Source organism: Annulohypoxylon truncatum (genome assembly GCF_022578515.1).
Source record: "Annulohypoxylon truncatum strain CBS 140777 unplaced genomic scaffold F4807scaffold_8, whole genome shotgun sequence".
Lineage (NCBI taxonomy): Eukaryota > Fungi > Ascomycota > Sordariomycetes > Xylariales > Hypoxylaceae > Annulohypoxylon > Annulohypoxylon truncatum.
In genome coordinates, this window is record NW_025953794.1 from 633,925 (window position 1) to 649,182 (window position 15,258).

The following is a 15,258-nucleotide window of genomic DNA, read 5'->3' on the forward strand; positions in this document are numbered from 1 at the left end:
CAGGCTTCCGTTACCTACCTAGCTTCGATGTTTTTTTCGGCGTTTGGTAGGCAGGGCAGGGAAGGGCAGGGCAGGGCAGGGCCAGCTTGGCAAGGCGGTTCACGCACGCACGCGCGCACGCACATGTCTGTCTGCCTGCCTACCTAAACCTACCTAACCTATCCATCCATACGCGAACGCATTGGGGGCCAAGGCTAGCCTTGGCGTTTCGTTTTTTAGGGGGGACGCTTTTCCCGGTTTTCCTTTAGCTTCGTATGTAGAATGCGGATGCGCTGTTCAAGGATTGGGGGGGCATGTCTTTGTTGTTGTGTTTTTTCGGGATCTAGCTTCGGCACCTGGTTAACGTACGTAGCGAAATTTTGGTTGACGATGATGATGCTGGTGATGATGATCCAGGGTCCCTCCCTCCCTCCCCCCAACTTCCCCCCCAAAGGTAAAATATGTAACGGCGGGTCCCGCAGAATGCAACAACGTAACGTCGATCTACGTGAAGAAAAGGGCGCTTCGTACCTTGAGTATCTCGACGTATTCCCTATGTATCGCCAAGACCTCGACGACCGGTCTGTAAGTATTCGCGTTGACCGCCGAGATGTAGATGTATTTCTGCATATTCGCCAGGCCAGGCCTCGTCCGTGCTTGTGGGCTAAGTTGATGCGTTGAGCAAAGTGAATATTGAGAATCCCCCTTCCCGCCCGTTCCTATTCGCAGCCCTACGGGATTTGGAATCTCTGGCGTTGGGGGGCGCGGTGTATCACCTAACTCCGGTGTATGGGGTTGGGAGATTGGGGAGGTTAATAGTGCCGGGGGCATAGCGTCAGGAGATACGGGTAAGATTTCGGTATTGAGATCCTTAGACCGCGCGGACGCCGAGGTTGAATCGTAGGGTAGGTAGGAATGACAGATTAGGTATCTAGATCATCGACGTTTGTTATCTACAGATCCTTGGAGTTTCGGTCAACATAGAGAGCCGGAGTCATGGATTGGTAAGCTATAGGATAGCCGGCTTGCTTTACGGAGCCAAAGACCATAACGCCGACGGCAGTCTTTGGAGATTGATGTTAGCGTTTATTAAGCAGCGTAGACGGCTATGTATGGGTATCGATAGTAAGAAACTATGTTTGTTCGTGAATCTTAGCAATGTGGGGATATTGCTGCCGATGGTACGAGGTCCTTTGGAGTAGGAAGCAGTTAAGCGCGCCATTGACAGACCGGTTATGAATGCCTATCCGGGTAGATCGCCTTAGTACGTAAAATATGGTTTGTAGAGGTCAGACGGTATCGTGTCTTGAGCGACGACATGACTTGGGATATGTTGCTACTGCTCACTTTAGAAGGCTCGTAGTTGCGCGGCTGTTTATATAGAGTTTCGGTTCGTCCCGAGAGGCATTGCAGCATATAACTTATCACATCGAAAGTAGATCGACGTCTTGGCCTTATGTAAGATATTTCAACATTGATTAGTGAACATCCCACCTTTTAGTTTATTGACTAAGACTATCTGGTATTTAGAAACACACGTTTTGTCCTTATTTCAACATACACTTCTGAGAAGTAATAGGTTAAATACACGAGCGAAGTGCAAATTTGATAATGAATGCTACGTGACATGAGCAATTCGCCGCTGCTGGTAAGATGTGTGATATCCGTGACCTCCTCAGTATTAGTTCTATATCAGTAGCACATTAGAGAGTCATCCATGATACTAGTTCTTTGATTAGGGTTTTAGGTTGAGGAGGCCTTTTTTCTCGACAATCTCGTCCCATGGATCATTCGGAGGCCGGCAATACGGCAACGAGAATACTTGCCTCCATCGGCTCACGATAGATATGTCAAATTCGATCCTATTCGGCCCATAGATCGAAATGAGAGTCAACACATGAATATCGCTTATTCTTTATGTGTGGTAGGAATATTACAGGTCCTATGTCTCGGCAATATACCTACATGATATCAGATCCTCTACCAATAAGACAAGTACCTAGCCTAGGCATTAATATAATATACGAAGCCAAGTTCTATGTGATCTCATGAGACAGGAGGCCGCCTTTTGAATTGAGCAATCTCAGAGGATATCTTCATGCTGTGTTCACTTAACACAAAACGGTTACGCAAACTGCGTCTGTATCACTCGCCTGGTGAGCTAGCTGAATGTAGGGCTCAGCACCGTGACGAAATCGTACGAGCCTAATAAAGACTGTCTAGGAATTCCTTGTTGTCGAATTATTTCACCACCAAGATGATATTCGATCACGATAGATTGGGGGCTGTCCTAAACCTGGTCTCCAAGGACGATAGGTTTATATAACACGTACGAGTTACGATGTGGAATAATTCTAAGTATCCTACCAACAACCTACCTACCTACAGAAGCAGTTGTTGTATTCTATAGTTTATTTTGTTTATATATTCTAGTCACTCATTTTACTAAAATGTTCGCTATCAGATTAAACCAGCCAGTTGGCTGGATCTTGTCCTTGTTCATACTTGCCGTTGGCGCACAATCTAACTGCAACCATGACGAGTACGTTATCATGAAGGCAGCTTCGTTTAGAACTGGAAGGCTAACTATTGAGCAGTTGTTATAATGCGCTCTTCCCTTGCGAGTTTCCCCTTGCTATCTCGCAGGCCATGAATTATTGCTCGACTGTGGGACACTATGGCGCCACGGACTTCCCAGCGCAAGCAACGGCTGCTGTAAGTATAATCTTAGACGTTTTCATAATGCCGATGCCCCCTTATTTGGCTGTTGGGCTCGAGTTCCTTATATAGCCAAGGTGTGGGCCTTATCACGAGATTCTTTATTGTGTTCACTTATAAGGAGACAATTGCTGACTTCAGCCGCGGTAGTGTGGTAATACTAATAGGAGAGCTTACCTTTCGGCTTGCGCTTGTGGCCCTGCTTGCCCTACCCCTTTACCTAATTCCACGTTTTCGACCAGTACAGTATCAATTCCCATTACACTCACCAGCTCGACATTTTCAACCAGTATTGTATCAGTTCCTATTACTCTCACCAACTCGACATTTTCAACCAGTCCCGTATCAGTTCCCATTACCCTCACCAGCCCAACGATTTCTAGTAGTGAAATATCATTTACAGTCACGATCACTAGTTCAATAGTTTCCACTAGTGAGATATCGATCCCAATTACGCCTCCCTCTACCACGACTTCAGGAGGCAGTGCCCAATCAACACCCGGATCAAGTGCGTCAGCAAGCAATGTGTCCACCTCAGCCTCATCGACATCCATCTCGACAACCTCAAGCACTGTTGATCCCGACTCTTCGTCTTCACCTATCTTTTCCTCATCCACGGCCAATGTCACAAGCACTACTACCGTTGGAGATCCAGGGGTAACAAGCTCGATCTCAGGCTCATCCACGGGTTTGAACACAACAGCATCCGCTACCACTTCGATCACAGTCTTTAATATAACAACGTCGTCGACAGCTACTATCACCTTTTCAGCTTCAGGAAATCTCAGTTCGGCCACTTTGAATGCCTCTAGCGCTTTCACGCCGACAACTTCGTGGCTGTCCGGAGGATCGTCTTCGATTCCGTTGTCGACATCCGTATCGAATGGCCCCAGTCAGGCTAGCAGCTCAGTATTGTCGGCTCCCAGTAGCTCGGCATTCTGGACGAACACGACATTTACCTCGGTAACATTGACTACTAGTACGAGTCTTTTGGGTACGGGGTCATCGGCGTTGACGGCTTCTTTCGCAAGCACAACTGGCGGTAACTTAACGACATCGTTCGGGACCCCCTCAACTTCCTCAGCCCCGTTTTCCAATTCGACTTCTACGGGACTTACTACTGGAAGCGTATCTCTCTCAACTGATACATGTATTGAAACCCTGACACCAACACCAACGCCAACAGAGGATCCACCATGCGACACTAGCGGATCTTACCAATATGGTAATTCGACGGCGTCTGGTTTCGTATCGACCCCTTCCGGTGAAGATTCCTCCACATCAACTCCAAGTGCGCCGTCACTGCCATCGCTAAGCAGCACATATGACGCAGCCATATCGGCAAGCCCAACACCAAGTTCACAACCAGGCCCGTTGACCGGCGTGCCATTCCCGACACTGCAACCGTCAGTCAGCCCATCGTTATCTCAAGCAACACCCACGCCCTCCTGCGTAAGCACGGCTAGCACCGGCGCGATCAAAAACGGCGACTTCGAGCTCGGACTCTCGCCCTGGAGCATCGACCTCGTGGACATCATGTCGACGAGCTACGACGTATCCACGCCGGGAGCCGACGGGTCCTGCGGCGCCTTCCACGTCTCCATGGCGCGCAACATGCAGACGGACGACCTGCGCTCGAACCTGCGGCTCGTGAGCCCGCTCATCATCCTGCCTCCGGTAGGGACTAACTGGACGGTGTCGTTCTGGACGCGCTTCGGCGCCGCGCACGAGGACTCGTTCCTCGAGCTGCGGGCCAACGAGGCCGTCGCGCACCGCGTCAACGCGACTGCGGACATGGCGGACTGGACCCGGGTCGAGTTCCCGTACGAGCTGGAGAGCGGGAGCCGGATGCTGCAGTTCGTTTTCTCGTTTGTGCTGGGCGAGGGGGCGGAGAGTAATGAGATTTGGGTTGATAAGGTGGCTATTGATGTCCCGTCTACGACTTCGTAGATTGGTTCGTGATTAATCGGGGTTGAGAAGGGGCTTGCATGTTGGATGCATCCAGGGGCTACTTAGAGCTGTATACATATATATTGGGCAGGGAAAAGGGGTAGACTTGGTAGACTTATTCTTCTTCTTGTACCATCTGAGGATGTAGTTTTTATAAGATTGTAACGATGACGGGATGACCCCTCACTTTACGGATTCCCCAGACGGGGTTGAATAAGACATCATGCAAGTGGTTGTGAAAAAAGCAAGAGGGAATGTGACTAAATTCTGTCATATCTCACAAATCTCAGATGTTGATAAATAAGGTATACCGGTAATAAATAGAGTTTCTTTCGCGTGTGGCTTGCTCCTGCTGCTCCAACTGGACAAAGGCTGTGCGCGTTACCCCACGTCGCGATCTCCAATATTTGCATAGGTACGTAAGTACATTGGTACCCACCTGCCTACTTGCATCATGCATGTGCTGTAGCGAAAAGTCTAGGCAGTGGCAGCTAAAGAATTGATGGTGGGGTTTTCGGGTCATCTTACCAATTGCTAGAGCTCTAATCCGTCATTTCCCTCACATCCTCTTTTTTATTTTCCTCCCAGCTTTCGTCTAAAAACATTAAGACACTGTTGATCTTTCTTGTATTCCGCATTGTATTCACCCTTGTATCCCGTCTGTAAGACACACATTGGTCTGTCGGCATTTGGATCGCGCCTTCGGGAACACCCGCCAGGATCACCGTCAGCCTGCCACTAACCTTCGCACAAGCCGTACTGTTGTATTCCCACAGGCGCATGTAAGCTCGTCAGAGCTGATGATTCGGCGCATGGCCCAGGAGACAGAAACATCTTGCATCGCGAACACTGGTTATAGGCGGGATATCGGTCTAATTAATCAAGGAAGCTACCGTCAACGTCTTATCCGCATTGACTTCAAGGTCTTGTGCCATTCTCTTAGTCAACCGAAAATATGATGTCAGCACAGCTCCAACAGCCTGGCCAGGCTGGAGCTCAGCTAGCGGCATCCGAGAACAAGCCGAGTGATACGACCATTCTTTCGGAAGCAGAACAACGAAAGTATCCTGAGACCACGCCGCTCAGAAACCGCGCCCTGGAAAGCAAGAGCCCGTACGTACGAGCACATGCCGACAGCCTAGTAGCTTGGCAACTGCTGGATGACGATGCGGTTAGTCGAGCTAAGAGGGAAAACAAGTTGATATTCCTCAGCATTGGTTTCCTCGCTTCTCACCGTATGTAGCTACCGTCCACCCCCGAGATAGCTGTGATGTCCATATCCTTGTGGTTCTATGATTTAGTAGTGCTGATTTCCATTCGCAGACTGTTATCTCACAAGGCAAGAGTCCTTCTGCAATCCCAAAGTCGCATTGATACTTAACGACAACTTCGTACCTATTGTCATCGATCGTGAGGAGCGTCCGGACATTGATAACATTTACATGTGCTACAACCAATCTCTCAGTGGTAGTGGCGGTTGGCCCTTGAACGTTTTCCTCACCCCAGAGTTGGAGCCGGTTTTCAGTGGAACGTATTGGGCCGCACCCGGTGTCCAGGATGACATTGCGGTAGAGAATGATGGAGTCGAGAAACCTCTTGATTGGATCAGGGTCATTACGAAAGTTCTCGCGACATGGCTGAACGAAGAGCCTCGCGTTCGTGATGAAGCTAAGAAGATGGTAATCGAACTCAGTCACATTTCTGCCGAAGGGACCTTGAATCATGCAGGAGATGATTTTTTGCATGCTCCCTTCTCATCTACCCATGGAGAAACAGATGTTGGACCTGTGGATTATTCTCGTGAAGTCATTGGTGAAGTTGACCTAGATCAGATCGAAGAAGCATATGAACGTATTACAAGAACCTTCGATCCCATGTGTGGTGGGTTTGGCCTGGAGGATAAATTTCCGACATCGGCAAAGCTTTCCTTGCTTCTGAGAGCGACTCAATTTCCGAAAGTTGTGCAGGATGTTGTTGGTCCCAACGACTGCAGTTATATCAGTGGAATGGGTCTGCATACCCTGCGACGAATCGCAACCGGTGCCGTCCATGACCATATCGGAGGTGGTTTCCACCGTTACTCAGTCACGAGAGATTGGTCACTACCAGCATTCGAAAAGATGCTGATAGACAATGTTCTATTACTCGGACTTTTCTTGGATGCTTGGCTCCTTTCTGGAGGTACTGAAAATGATGAATTTGCTGATGTCGTGATCGAAGTTGCCGACTACCTTGTTGGTGATAGAATGCTATCACAGAAGGGTGGCTTTTTCACTAGCGAAGCAGCCGACTCCTACAACCGAAAGGGTGATAAAGTGATGCGCAACGGAGCATACTACATGTGGACGAGAAAGGAATTCGATCATATCATTAACGACGAGCATGAGAGTGAGATTGCTGCCATGTACTGGAATGTGCAAGAACACGGGAACGTTGACCGTAACAATGACCCTCACGACGATTTCCTTAACCAGAATGTTCTCCAGATCGTTAAGAATTCTGCCAGATTGAGTCAGCAGCTAGGAATCCCAGAACGGGAGGTGGAGGATCGAATCGAATCTGCAAAGGCGAAACTACGCTCATACCGACACAGAGAACGCGTTCAGCCTGAGGTTGACACCAAAATTGTCACCGCCTACAACGGCATGGCTATTGCCGGTCTGACACGAACAGCCCTTGCTCTTCTTCACACTGACTTTGGCATGAGTAAACAAGGACAAAAGTACTTGGAGGTAGCTAAGAAGGCGGCCCTGTTTGTAAAGAATGAACTCTGGGACAAGGACAAGAAAATTCTTTACCGAGTTTACTCTGATGGTCGTACAAATATCGAGGCATTCGCCGAGGACTACGCTCTATTAATTGAGGGTCTTATCGAGCTTTATGAAGGTACTGCAGAGGAATCATGGCTCGAATGGGCCGATGAGTTACAGGCGCTCCAGATCAAACTTTTCTACGATCATCCTACGCCTGCGCCTACGACGGCGAACGCTAGATGCGGAGCCTTCTACTCCACGGTCCTGGATGCGCCTTACACGCTACTCCGTATCAAAGATGCCATGGACACTTCGCAGCCATCGGTCAACGCGGTATCCGTCTCTAATCTGTTTAGATTAGGGGGTCTGTTGGGCGATGACAAATACACTTACCTAGCGAAAGAGAGTGTCAACGCTTTCGGTGTCGAGATGCTGGAGCATCCTAACCTCTTCCCCGGTCTGCTGTGCGGAATTATCCCTTGGAAATTAGGCGGTAAACATTGGCTCGTGGTCGGAGAGAAGCATGATCGCGCACAATTTGCAGCATTCTACACGTTGCCCCGTGCTGCCTTATTCACGCTCCGCCATCACACCCCAGGAAAATCCGACTCTTGGTTGGCTAAACGGGACGCGAAGACCGCTGCTCTCCCCCAGGAACCTGGATTCTATGAAAAGTCATCGGACGGGACATATCGCAGATTGGACAGCAGTGATCTTGTGAAACAGGATGGGCGCCGTTTCTTAACTGCCCGTGGCTAGTTTCCACCGAGTCCTGAGGATTGGCTGCTTAACGATAAGTCCAGATGGCCGGGCCACAAGCGCAAACGCGGCGTAGATGACGCATCAGGTGGTAGGGACTGGACTAAGGACTGGACGAGTGACATTAGATTTTGGATGCCTTAATAAGGAGAGGAATCCGGGGTCTCTACCACCAACCATCAGTGCGGACTACGGGAGTAACGTCGACGGCACGGCCGGAATTACATAGAGTGACGCATTTCCCCTCTTTTTCTTTCTGTTACCTTAGGTATTGAGGAATTCTTTTTTTACCGGATCAAGAAAGATACCAAGGGGAGGCGTCTATGGTACACGGTTTTTAGTTTTAGGGGGGCCTGAATGTGTTTTAGGTGTGCGGTGTGCGGGTTGGAGGACGTGTTTACCTACTTGTACTTGCATTTGCATGGTGATTGCATATGTAGACGATTGCCTAAATAAATGAATAGGTGCAAATTTGGGGAATAATGGTTGATTGTGCTATACTTGATTGTGATGGAGTGGTGTGCTGCGAATGTATGTGTTAGGTATCTGAAAAGGGGTTGCGCTTGTAGTTCTGGTGCGTCTCTTAATCTAATATTGTAGGACTCCTGGATTAATTCTCGGGCAAAGATACCGCCTCTTCTCTCTTCTAGTAAAGGCCATAATACTATCTCCATTTCAGCCCGGGATGAGGATATTCCAGATCTAGGAGATGGGAGGTGGGAGGTGGGAGGTTTCTCTGAAGATGAATATTTGCTTGGCTTTTAATATGGATTAGCTTGCTCTATTTCGTATCTTAGTAGGTACACTATTAGGTAGTTTAAACTAATAGGCGCATCTGAGAATACTGGTATAAAGGGGTCAAGCGTACCGTATGGATCTAGACATGGTAGAGTAAAACATTCGACGTACCTCGGCCACAACCCAAGCTCCGGGATAAAGCCCAGATAATACCCATATCGAAAGAACATCCATATATCATCTCCAAGGGACCAGACCCAAGACTGGAGACAAAACATACCACAAAAACCCGCATCAACAAACCCAGCGTATAAAATCGAACATTATTCTCTTCATATCATTTATTGCAAGGGGGTATCTATTCTACAGTCTCGAACCATAGACGGCAGGGCTCTCCTCCTCCTCCTCCTCCTCCTCCTCCTTCTCCTTCTCCGTCTCCTTGTCCATGTCGTTGTCCATCTTCACCTTCATCTTCAAACCCTCCTCCAAGGTTTCCTTAGCCAAGACAACACAAGTACTAGATAGGTACACAGAAAAGACGCAACCAAAAAAAGACGACACGAGGCGGAAACGGCCGATAAACTCCGAGTACGTGCTAGTTAATGCGAGGCTCTCTCTTTTTTTTCTTGTCTTCTCACCCTTCGCCGGAAACAAATAAGTAAAAAAATTTCCCCTCCCTTGGTAACGTGGTAACTTCCCCCCCCTTCTCCTTCTCTCCGACACCGACATGATATGGTTTCCGTAGGTAGTTGTACAGATGAGAAAGAATTCGGATCCTTCGTCGTGAGCCGATCGTGGATCGTAATGCGTTGCGTGGCTGCACATAGTATGTGCCAAGCGCGCCCCTTATGGTATTAAGTTTAATCGTCCGTTTGTACGGACAAGTTTACTACCGAGTATCTGCCGCCATACACACGCGCCCTACTTCTATCATGCCTTAGTCACGGGGCCTGGTGTGGTAGGTTTCCTGTTCATCAAGTTGCCAAAGAACTTGGCTAGCGTATCTGTGTCAACTGGAGCCGATCCTTCTTCCAGTTGAGACTCATCGTCCAGATGAGGTTCGGGAGAGTGACCGTAGGCCTGACGATCCTGTTTATAAGTTAGCTCTGTTGAATGTCTAAGGAACAAACATATTTGGCTTACCTTAAGGCGTTGTACCATATCGTCAGCATCTACCTGGATACCTCCCATATTGAATTGTACGGGGCCAATGTGATCGCTGATCATGTCGTCGGTTGCACTTTGCGCGAAAGAGTTGTCCTTACCGGCTTTCTCGTCTGCCTTCTTCGCCTGTTCGAGCCGCTCTAATTGGTTCGCGAGGAAAGCTTGCGTATCAACCGAGGGGACCTCCAACCTGCTTGTGTCTTTAATTCCCTGGGCTAGTTGCAGGGCATCTAGGCTTGTGTCTTGAACCTGCTCTTCATATAATACGACGGCTGACCCTTCGGGTTCGTCGATGCCATTTATATCGCCATTCGGTTCGCTGGCGTCACCCAACCCGTCTCTCTTGGGCATGGGAAAAGGTTGGTCCAGATCTATTACCCAACCCTCGCTAACTTGCTCCACGTCAAAACCATCCCGTAGTACTCGGATCTTGCCCCAGGAGTCCCAGTTCGGAGGTACCACAATCTTGTCTCGGTCAATAACGTTTATCTTTAAGGGCGTGCGTTTTAATAGTGAATGAATTCCAAGACTGGCATGAACGAGAGTCTGTAGAGGCGATGCCATCGACGGTGTTGTGTAGATAAGAGAAGCTCCATCTACTGTTTGTTAGCGAGTAGCTCGGCCATGGTTCATATGAAAGGGGTCATACGTCTTAGTAAGACCGTTCTGAGATATTGAAGAACTAAGTCGAACTTCTCTTCCTTCCATCCTTGGGTCTTTTCCAAATAATCTATCCTCTCGGACTGGGACATTGGTGTTAGCATGCTAATTATGTAATTAGGCCGATACCACTCACATTTTGGCAGACGACACACAGCGGCAAGCCTAGTCCGTCTTCCCACTCGCCCGGTCCAAGAGGTAGCGCAACATCTCCCTCAGCAGCAACCGCACCTGTCCCGTCCAAGTTAACAGATCCACCTGTTCGGCCGCGATCTCTCCAGCTGTTCATGGACTCTTCCATAGTCTCTTTGCATTCTGGGCTTAGAGACATGATGACCGTCCGCAGGAGTAGTAGCCATTCCCGCAGTTGTCGCATCCATAACCAGGGCTGCGACCAGTCGAGGAGTATTACTATTAAGGTATTTGGAATCGATTGAGGAGTCAAAAGGGGCTTGATGAGCGAGGCAAAGGAAGGCGCCGGACTTGTGAGCAGGTAGAGAGATATTCGTGCAAGGATGTCTAGTCTGGGTCAGCGCTGAAGTCGTTCGCTAAAAGGGGCATCGTCGACCAACCTTCTTGGTCTGCGTCCAAGACGTTATAATATGTATAACCAAGCGCGAAACTATTGGCGATTGGCGGTATCTTCTGGTTGTTCCGGTCGAGATTCTTTCGTGTATCGTTGCTTGATAGGGCTTCGAGGAAGTCTCGCTGCGAATCTACAGAACCCCCTGATATGCGGTGTCAGTCGCCGACGTCCTGCGATTCAAGATTTGTTGTTCGTATAGTTCATCATACCTAGGACCAACAAGTTCTTCTCGGGTAATCTCTTGCCGCTCGCGACGGAGTCGAGCATAGAACTCCACATGTCCCTCTTCTGGTCATCCTTCTTTCCCTCCGAACCGGTACCGGTACCGACGGAGGTACTTGTATAGGTCGAGAACCGGTTCGAATTGGCCGTCATGTTTGATTCCGATCGGTTGGTAGCATTGGGGAGGAGTTAAATGCGCTTAGAGAGGTCTCGGCGTGAGCGGTGATGCGACTATGGGCAGGCCCTTAGAGCGCGTCTTAAGGGTCGACTTTCACCTATCAACTATTCGGCTATGCAACCGAAACGCGTTGAGAATGACGATCGATCTCAGATTGGGGGTATTTAATCTCCTCCCTCTTTTTATTTAACGAAATGAGACAAGATGACAAAATTTAGGTGGGGTGGTTTTAAGAACAGAGAAAGAATAAAAAAGATAAGTGAAATCGTTTCACCGGCGATTCTTTCTTTCAACATAAAAAACATCCAATAATTACTTTTATTCCCCTTGAAGCTTCCACCTGAGCCAGCATTTGATTAAGGTGCTGTCTTACCGGCATTTAGTGGATCTCCTGCTAGGCCCTGGCGGTCCGACGTTTCCCCAGCACAAGGGTTCACCGGGCGGCACTTGTCAGGTACAGGTACTTATTGACAGCTAGAGGTACATACCTTCGGAGGTCTAGTCTAAAAAATACCGTCATAATTCAGCCTTGCAGCTAAGCTCTTTGATATTTTCATCCATTTGCAGCCTTCCCAAGCTACCTCCTATATCTTCATCAATAGTCACAATTCCCGATAATCCTACGAGCTAGTAGAGCAAGGACTAAGAACCTGCTTGGTAGGGAAAGATGAATCAAATACGCGCCATTCAAGCGCTCAACAAGCGCGAGATCGAAAACGGAGTGTAAGCCAACCTCTCCCAAATCCCATTCCGCCCGCTAACAAACAAACCTAGACCTCCGGAAGCCTCCTGGCACACCGACTACCGCGACACCGCCTTCGTCAACTTCGGCGGCTTGCCGTACGAACTGTCGGAGGGCGACATCATCACCATATTCTCGCAATTCGGGGAGCCCGTGTTCCTGAAGTTGGCGCGTGACAAGGAAACCGGGAAGAGCAAAGGGTTCGGCTGGCTCAAATACGAGGACCAGCGCAGCACGGACTTGGCCGTGGACAACTTAGGCGGAGCTGAAATCAACGGGCGGCTTGTGAGAGTCGACCACGCGCGCTACAAGCCCCGCGACGATGAGGACCCGGAGGAGTTCAAGGTCGCGTGGGAGGATATTGTGAGGCGCGAGAAGGCGGCGAACGGAGAAGATGTGGAGATGGAAGAGAGTAGTGAAGAGGAGGAGAGACGCCCGATGATTAGGGAGGAGAGGGAGTTGGCGAAGCTGATTGAGGAGCATGATGAGGATGATCCTATGAAGGGCTTTTTGATCGAGGAGAAAAAGAAGGAAGTTGAACGGGCGTTAAGGAAAGAAGGGGAGCGGAAAGAGAGGAAGGACAAGAAAGAGAAGCACCGGCATCATCACGGCCATCGATCTAAGAGGGATGATAGGACTAGAGATAGCGACGACCGCGATCGTCATAGGAGGTCCAGACGCGATGAAACGCCTGTCGCCAAGGAAAGAGTGAGGAGGGACGAGACTTCGGTTGCGAAAGACCGGGCTAGTCGAGATCGCGACGAAACCCCTCCAAGACGGAGAGACGATTCTACGGACCGCGTACGCAGGAAGCGGGACGATGATGGTGATGAACGTCGCGATAGGGAGCGAAGGAGACATCGGGATGATAGGGATGATAGAGACAGACACTCCAAGCGCTCTCGCCGCTATGACGACGAAGATGGAGGTCAAAGCAGAGACAAGGATAGAGATCGCAGAAGCAGACGGAGAAGTAGAAGCAGATCTCCACGTTCATATAGAGACTGACGAGAACTGCCTAATCGCTAATAAAGATACCCCCCATTTAAAGCCAACGCTGTATACTTAAGATGACCTCGCCAGCACATATCCTAGTGCAAAGTGATTTAAGACGCCCGCCGACCATTTAAACGCCAACCCCCCGAGTCCTGTTACTCCGTGCTGATTTCCCATTCCTGGCCCGATTTCAAATCAATATCGCCCTACTCGACTTAATGGGTCCGGCACGTATAATTCGACCTTAAAAGCGGGGTGGTTCTCGTAATATTCCTTGAGTTCATCCTAATTCCCCAGGTATCGCTTCCAGCCTTCTCTGACGATCACGGTACGGCCATCTTCCTCTTTGAGCACGAACTTCTCCCATCGTGCATCCTGGCCAGCGCCGACGACAGCAAGAGACGTCTCATTTATCCATCCAATGACACCCTTCATTGGCCTACTAGTGCCTAATACTGTATTATCACCCCTTTCTATAGCTCTAGCTGGGCTAGGCAGGAGCGGCTCTTCGCCGGTCTCGAATGGAGCCGAAGTAAATGAATAAACATCGGAAAATGGTCCAAATGGAATGTTGCTTAGGAACCCCCATTTGTTCGTGGCCTCGGCGTTTGAGCTACCTCCACCAATACTCGGAGACGGCGAGCTGGGTCTAGGCTTGCGCGGGTTAGGCACATCGAAGATGTGTAAGCTCCCCTTATCTGAGGTGCAAGCAAGCATGTTCCCTGATGGGCTGAAGCGTAAGGAGTATATGGTAGCGAACTCGCTACCTCGCCGTCGTTCAGCAAGCTTCGCACAGCTATTTGTGGAGAAGATGCGAACAATGGTGCCCTGTACATAGTCAGCGAGTGATATCCCATAAACCATAGAATCCATATACCTTTTCGCTTGCTGTAGCAAGTAGTTCCCCATCTGAACTCAGCTGTAATGCCCTCAAACTCGAAGAATGCGCAGGGATGATGCTGACACTGTCTGTTGCCAGTTGCACAACCTGGACTTGACCAGGGGTCCTACCAGGGAAAACCAAATACTTCTCTGTGAGACAGCAAAGACCAAGGAAGTTGTCTGCTGTCTCATATCTGGCTAGTGGCGTTGGTGGTTTTTGGAAAGCGTAAACTCGCACACTGTTCTGCAAGACGACAGCAATCCTTGACTTGGAGATCTGAACTCCGCGAACAGCAGTTAGAGTAGCTAGCTCGAGGGCTATTTTACTCTTGCTATCGTCCCATACTATGACTTTGTTCTGTGGAAACTTGGGTGAGCGACCGCCACCGACGAGAGCAAGATAATTGGCATTTCCCATCATCTGGACAAGACCAAGGCCGGCATTGAAAACTACAGATTATTAGGATTCATCTTCCGTGAATGAAGGATCACCTTACCTCTTGCGGTTTGTACCTGAGACGTGCTTGAATGGAAGACTATAAATCATGTAAGCATTAGGACAATATGTAAATTAGAAATATGAGTTGTCATAGCTAGGAGGGATCGTACTGCAAAATCCCGAATCTAGTCCAACCACAAACCGACTTGCGTCGCTGTTGAAGGTAACAGAAAGAGCAGCATGCTCGGGGGGACTTTCTATAACCGGCCGAGTATTCATGATGACTATTTAATAAGGCTGCAGCGATAGTAGAGGTAGAGGTATAAAAGGCTAATAAAGAGTAACGACCACGGCGGACGAAATGAACGAATCGAAGATGCGAAGCATCAAAGGGAACCAGATAGTTCGGGCAGTGTCTCGGTGTCCCAGATCATAGCTGTATGGCACATTCGTGAAGCTCCCCGTCGTGGATGGCTGGCTTTAAATGAACCT

General features: G+C 49.2%; 5 protein-coding genes across 5 annotated transcripts; 3 read left to right on the plus strand and 2 right to left on the minus strand.

Annotated features, from left to right (window-relative positions):
* Nucleotides 1-2,429: 2,429 nt before the first annotated feature.
* F4807DRAFT_472798 (uncharacterized protein) lies at nucleotides 2,430-4,647 on the plus strand (the record flags this gene model as incomplete). The annotated part of the gene is made up of 3 exons (XM_048003042.1): nucleotides 2,430-2,521; nucleotides 2,577-2,694; nucleotides 2,848-4,647. 3 exons carry the CDS (start codon nucleotides 2,430-2,432, stop codon nucleotides 4,645-4,647), a joined length of 2,010 nt encoding a protein of 669 aa, XP_047856477.1.
* A 558-nt stretch (nucleotides 4,648-5,205) lies between these two features.
* F4807DRAFT_417054 (uncharacterized protein) lies at nucleotides 5,206-8,843 on the plus strand. Its single transcript, XM_047997194.1, has 2 exons — nucleotides 5,206-5,882; nucleotides 5,971-8,843. The coding sequence occupies exons 1-2, from the start codon at nucleotides 5,603-5,605 to the stop codon at nucleotides 8,157-8,159; spliced, it is 2,469 nt and encodes an 822-aa protein (XP_047856478.1). The 5' UTR covers nucleotides 5,206-5,602; the 3' UTR covers nucleotides 8,160-8,843.
* Nucleotides 8,844-9,295: 452 nt separating this feature from the next.
* F4807DRAFT_417056 (putative motor protein) lies at nucleotides 9,296-12,035 on the minus strand. Its single transcript, XM_047997195.1, has 6 exons — nucleotides 11,517-12,035; nucleotides 11,294-11,449; nucleotides 10,858-11,240; nucleotides 10,711-10,804; nucleotides 10,041-10,657; nucleotides 9,296-9,986 (listed from the first exon to the last, which is right to left on the minus strand). The coding sequence occupies exons 1-6, from the start codon at nucleotides 11,680-11,682 to the stop codon at nucleotides 9,828-9,830; spliced, it is 1,575 nt and encodes a 524-aa protein (XP_047856479.1). The 5' UTR covers nucleotides 11,683-12,035; the 3' UTR covers nucleotides 9,296-9,827.
* On the plus strand, nucleotides 12,029-13,594 carry F4807DRAFT_383277 (uncharacterized protein). Its single transcript, XM_047995805.1, has 2 exons — nucleotides 12,029-12,430; nucleotides 12,482-13,594. The coding sequence occupies exons 1-2, from the start codon at nucleotides 12,375-12,377 to the stop codon at nucleotides 13,455-13,457; spliced, it is 1,032 nt and encodes a 343-aa protein (XP_047856480.1). The 5' UTR covers nucleotides 12,029-12,374; the 3' UTR covers nucleotides 13,458-13,594.
* On the minus strand, nucleotides 13,594-15,258 carry F4807DRAFT_383172 (WD40 repeat-like protein). The gene is made up of 4 exons (XM_047995804.1): nucleotides 14,937-15,258; nucleotides 14,825-14,863; nucleotides 14,323-14,777; nucleotides 13,594-14,273 (listed from the first exon to the last, which is right to left on the minus strand). The coding sequence occupies exons 1-4, from the start codon at nucleotides 15,043-15,045 to the stop codon at nucleotides 13,731-13,733; spliced, it is 1,146 nt and encodes a 381-aa protein (XP_047856481.1). The 5' UTR covers nucleotides 15,046-15,258; the 3' UTR covers nucleotides 13,594-13,730.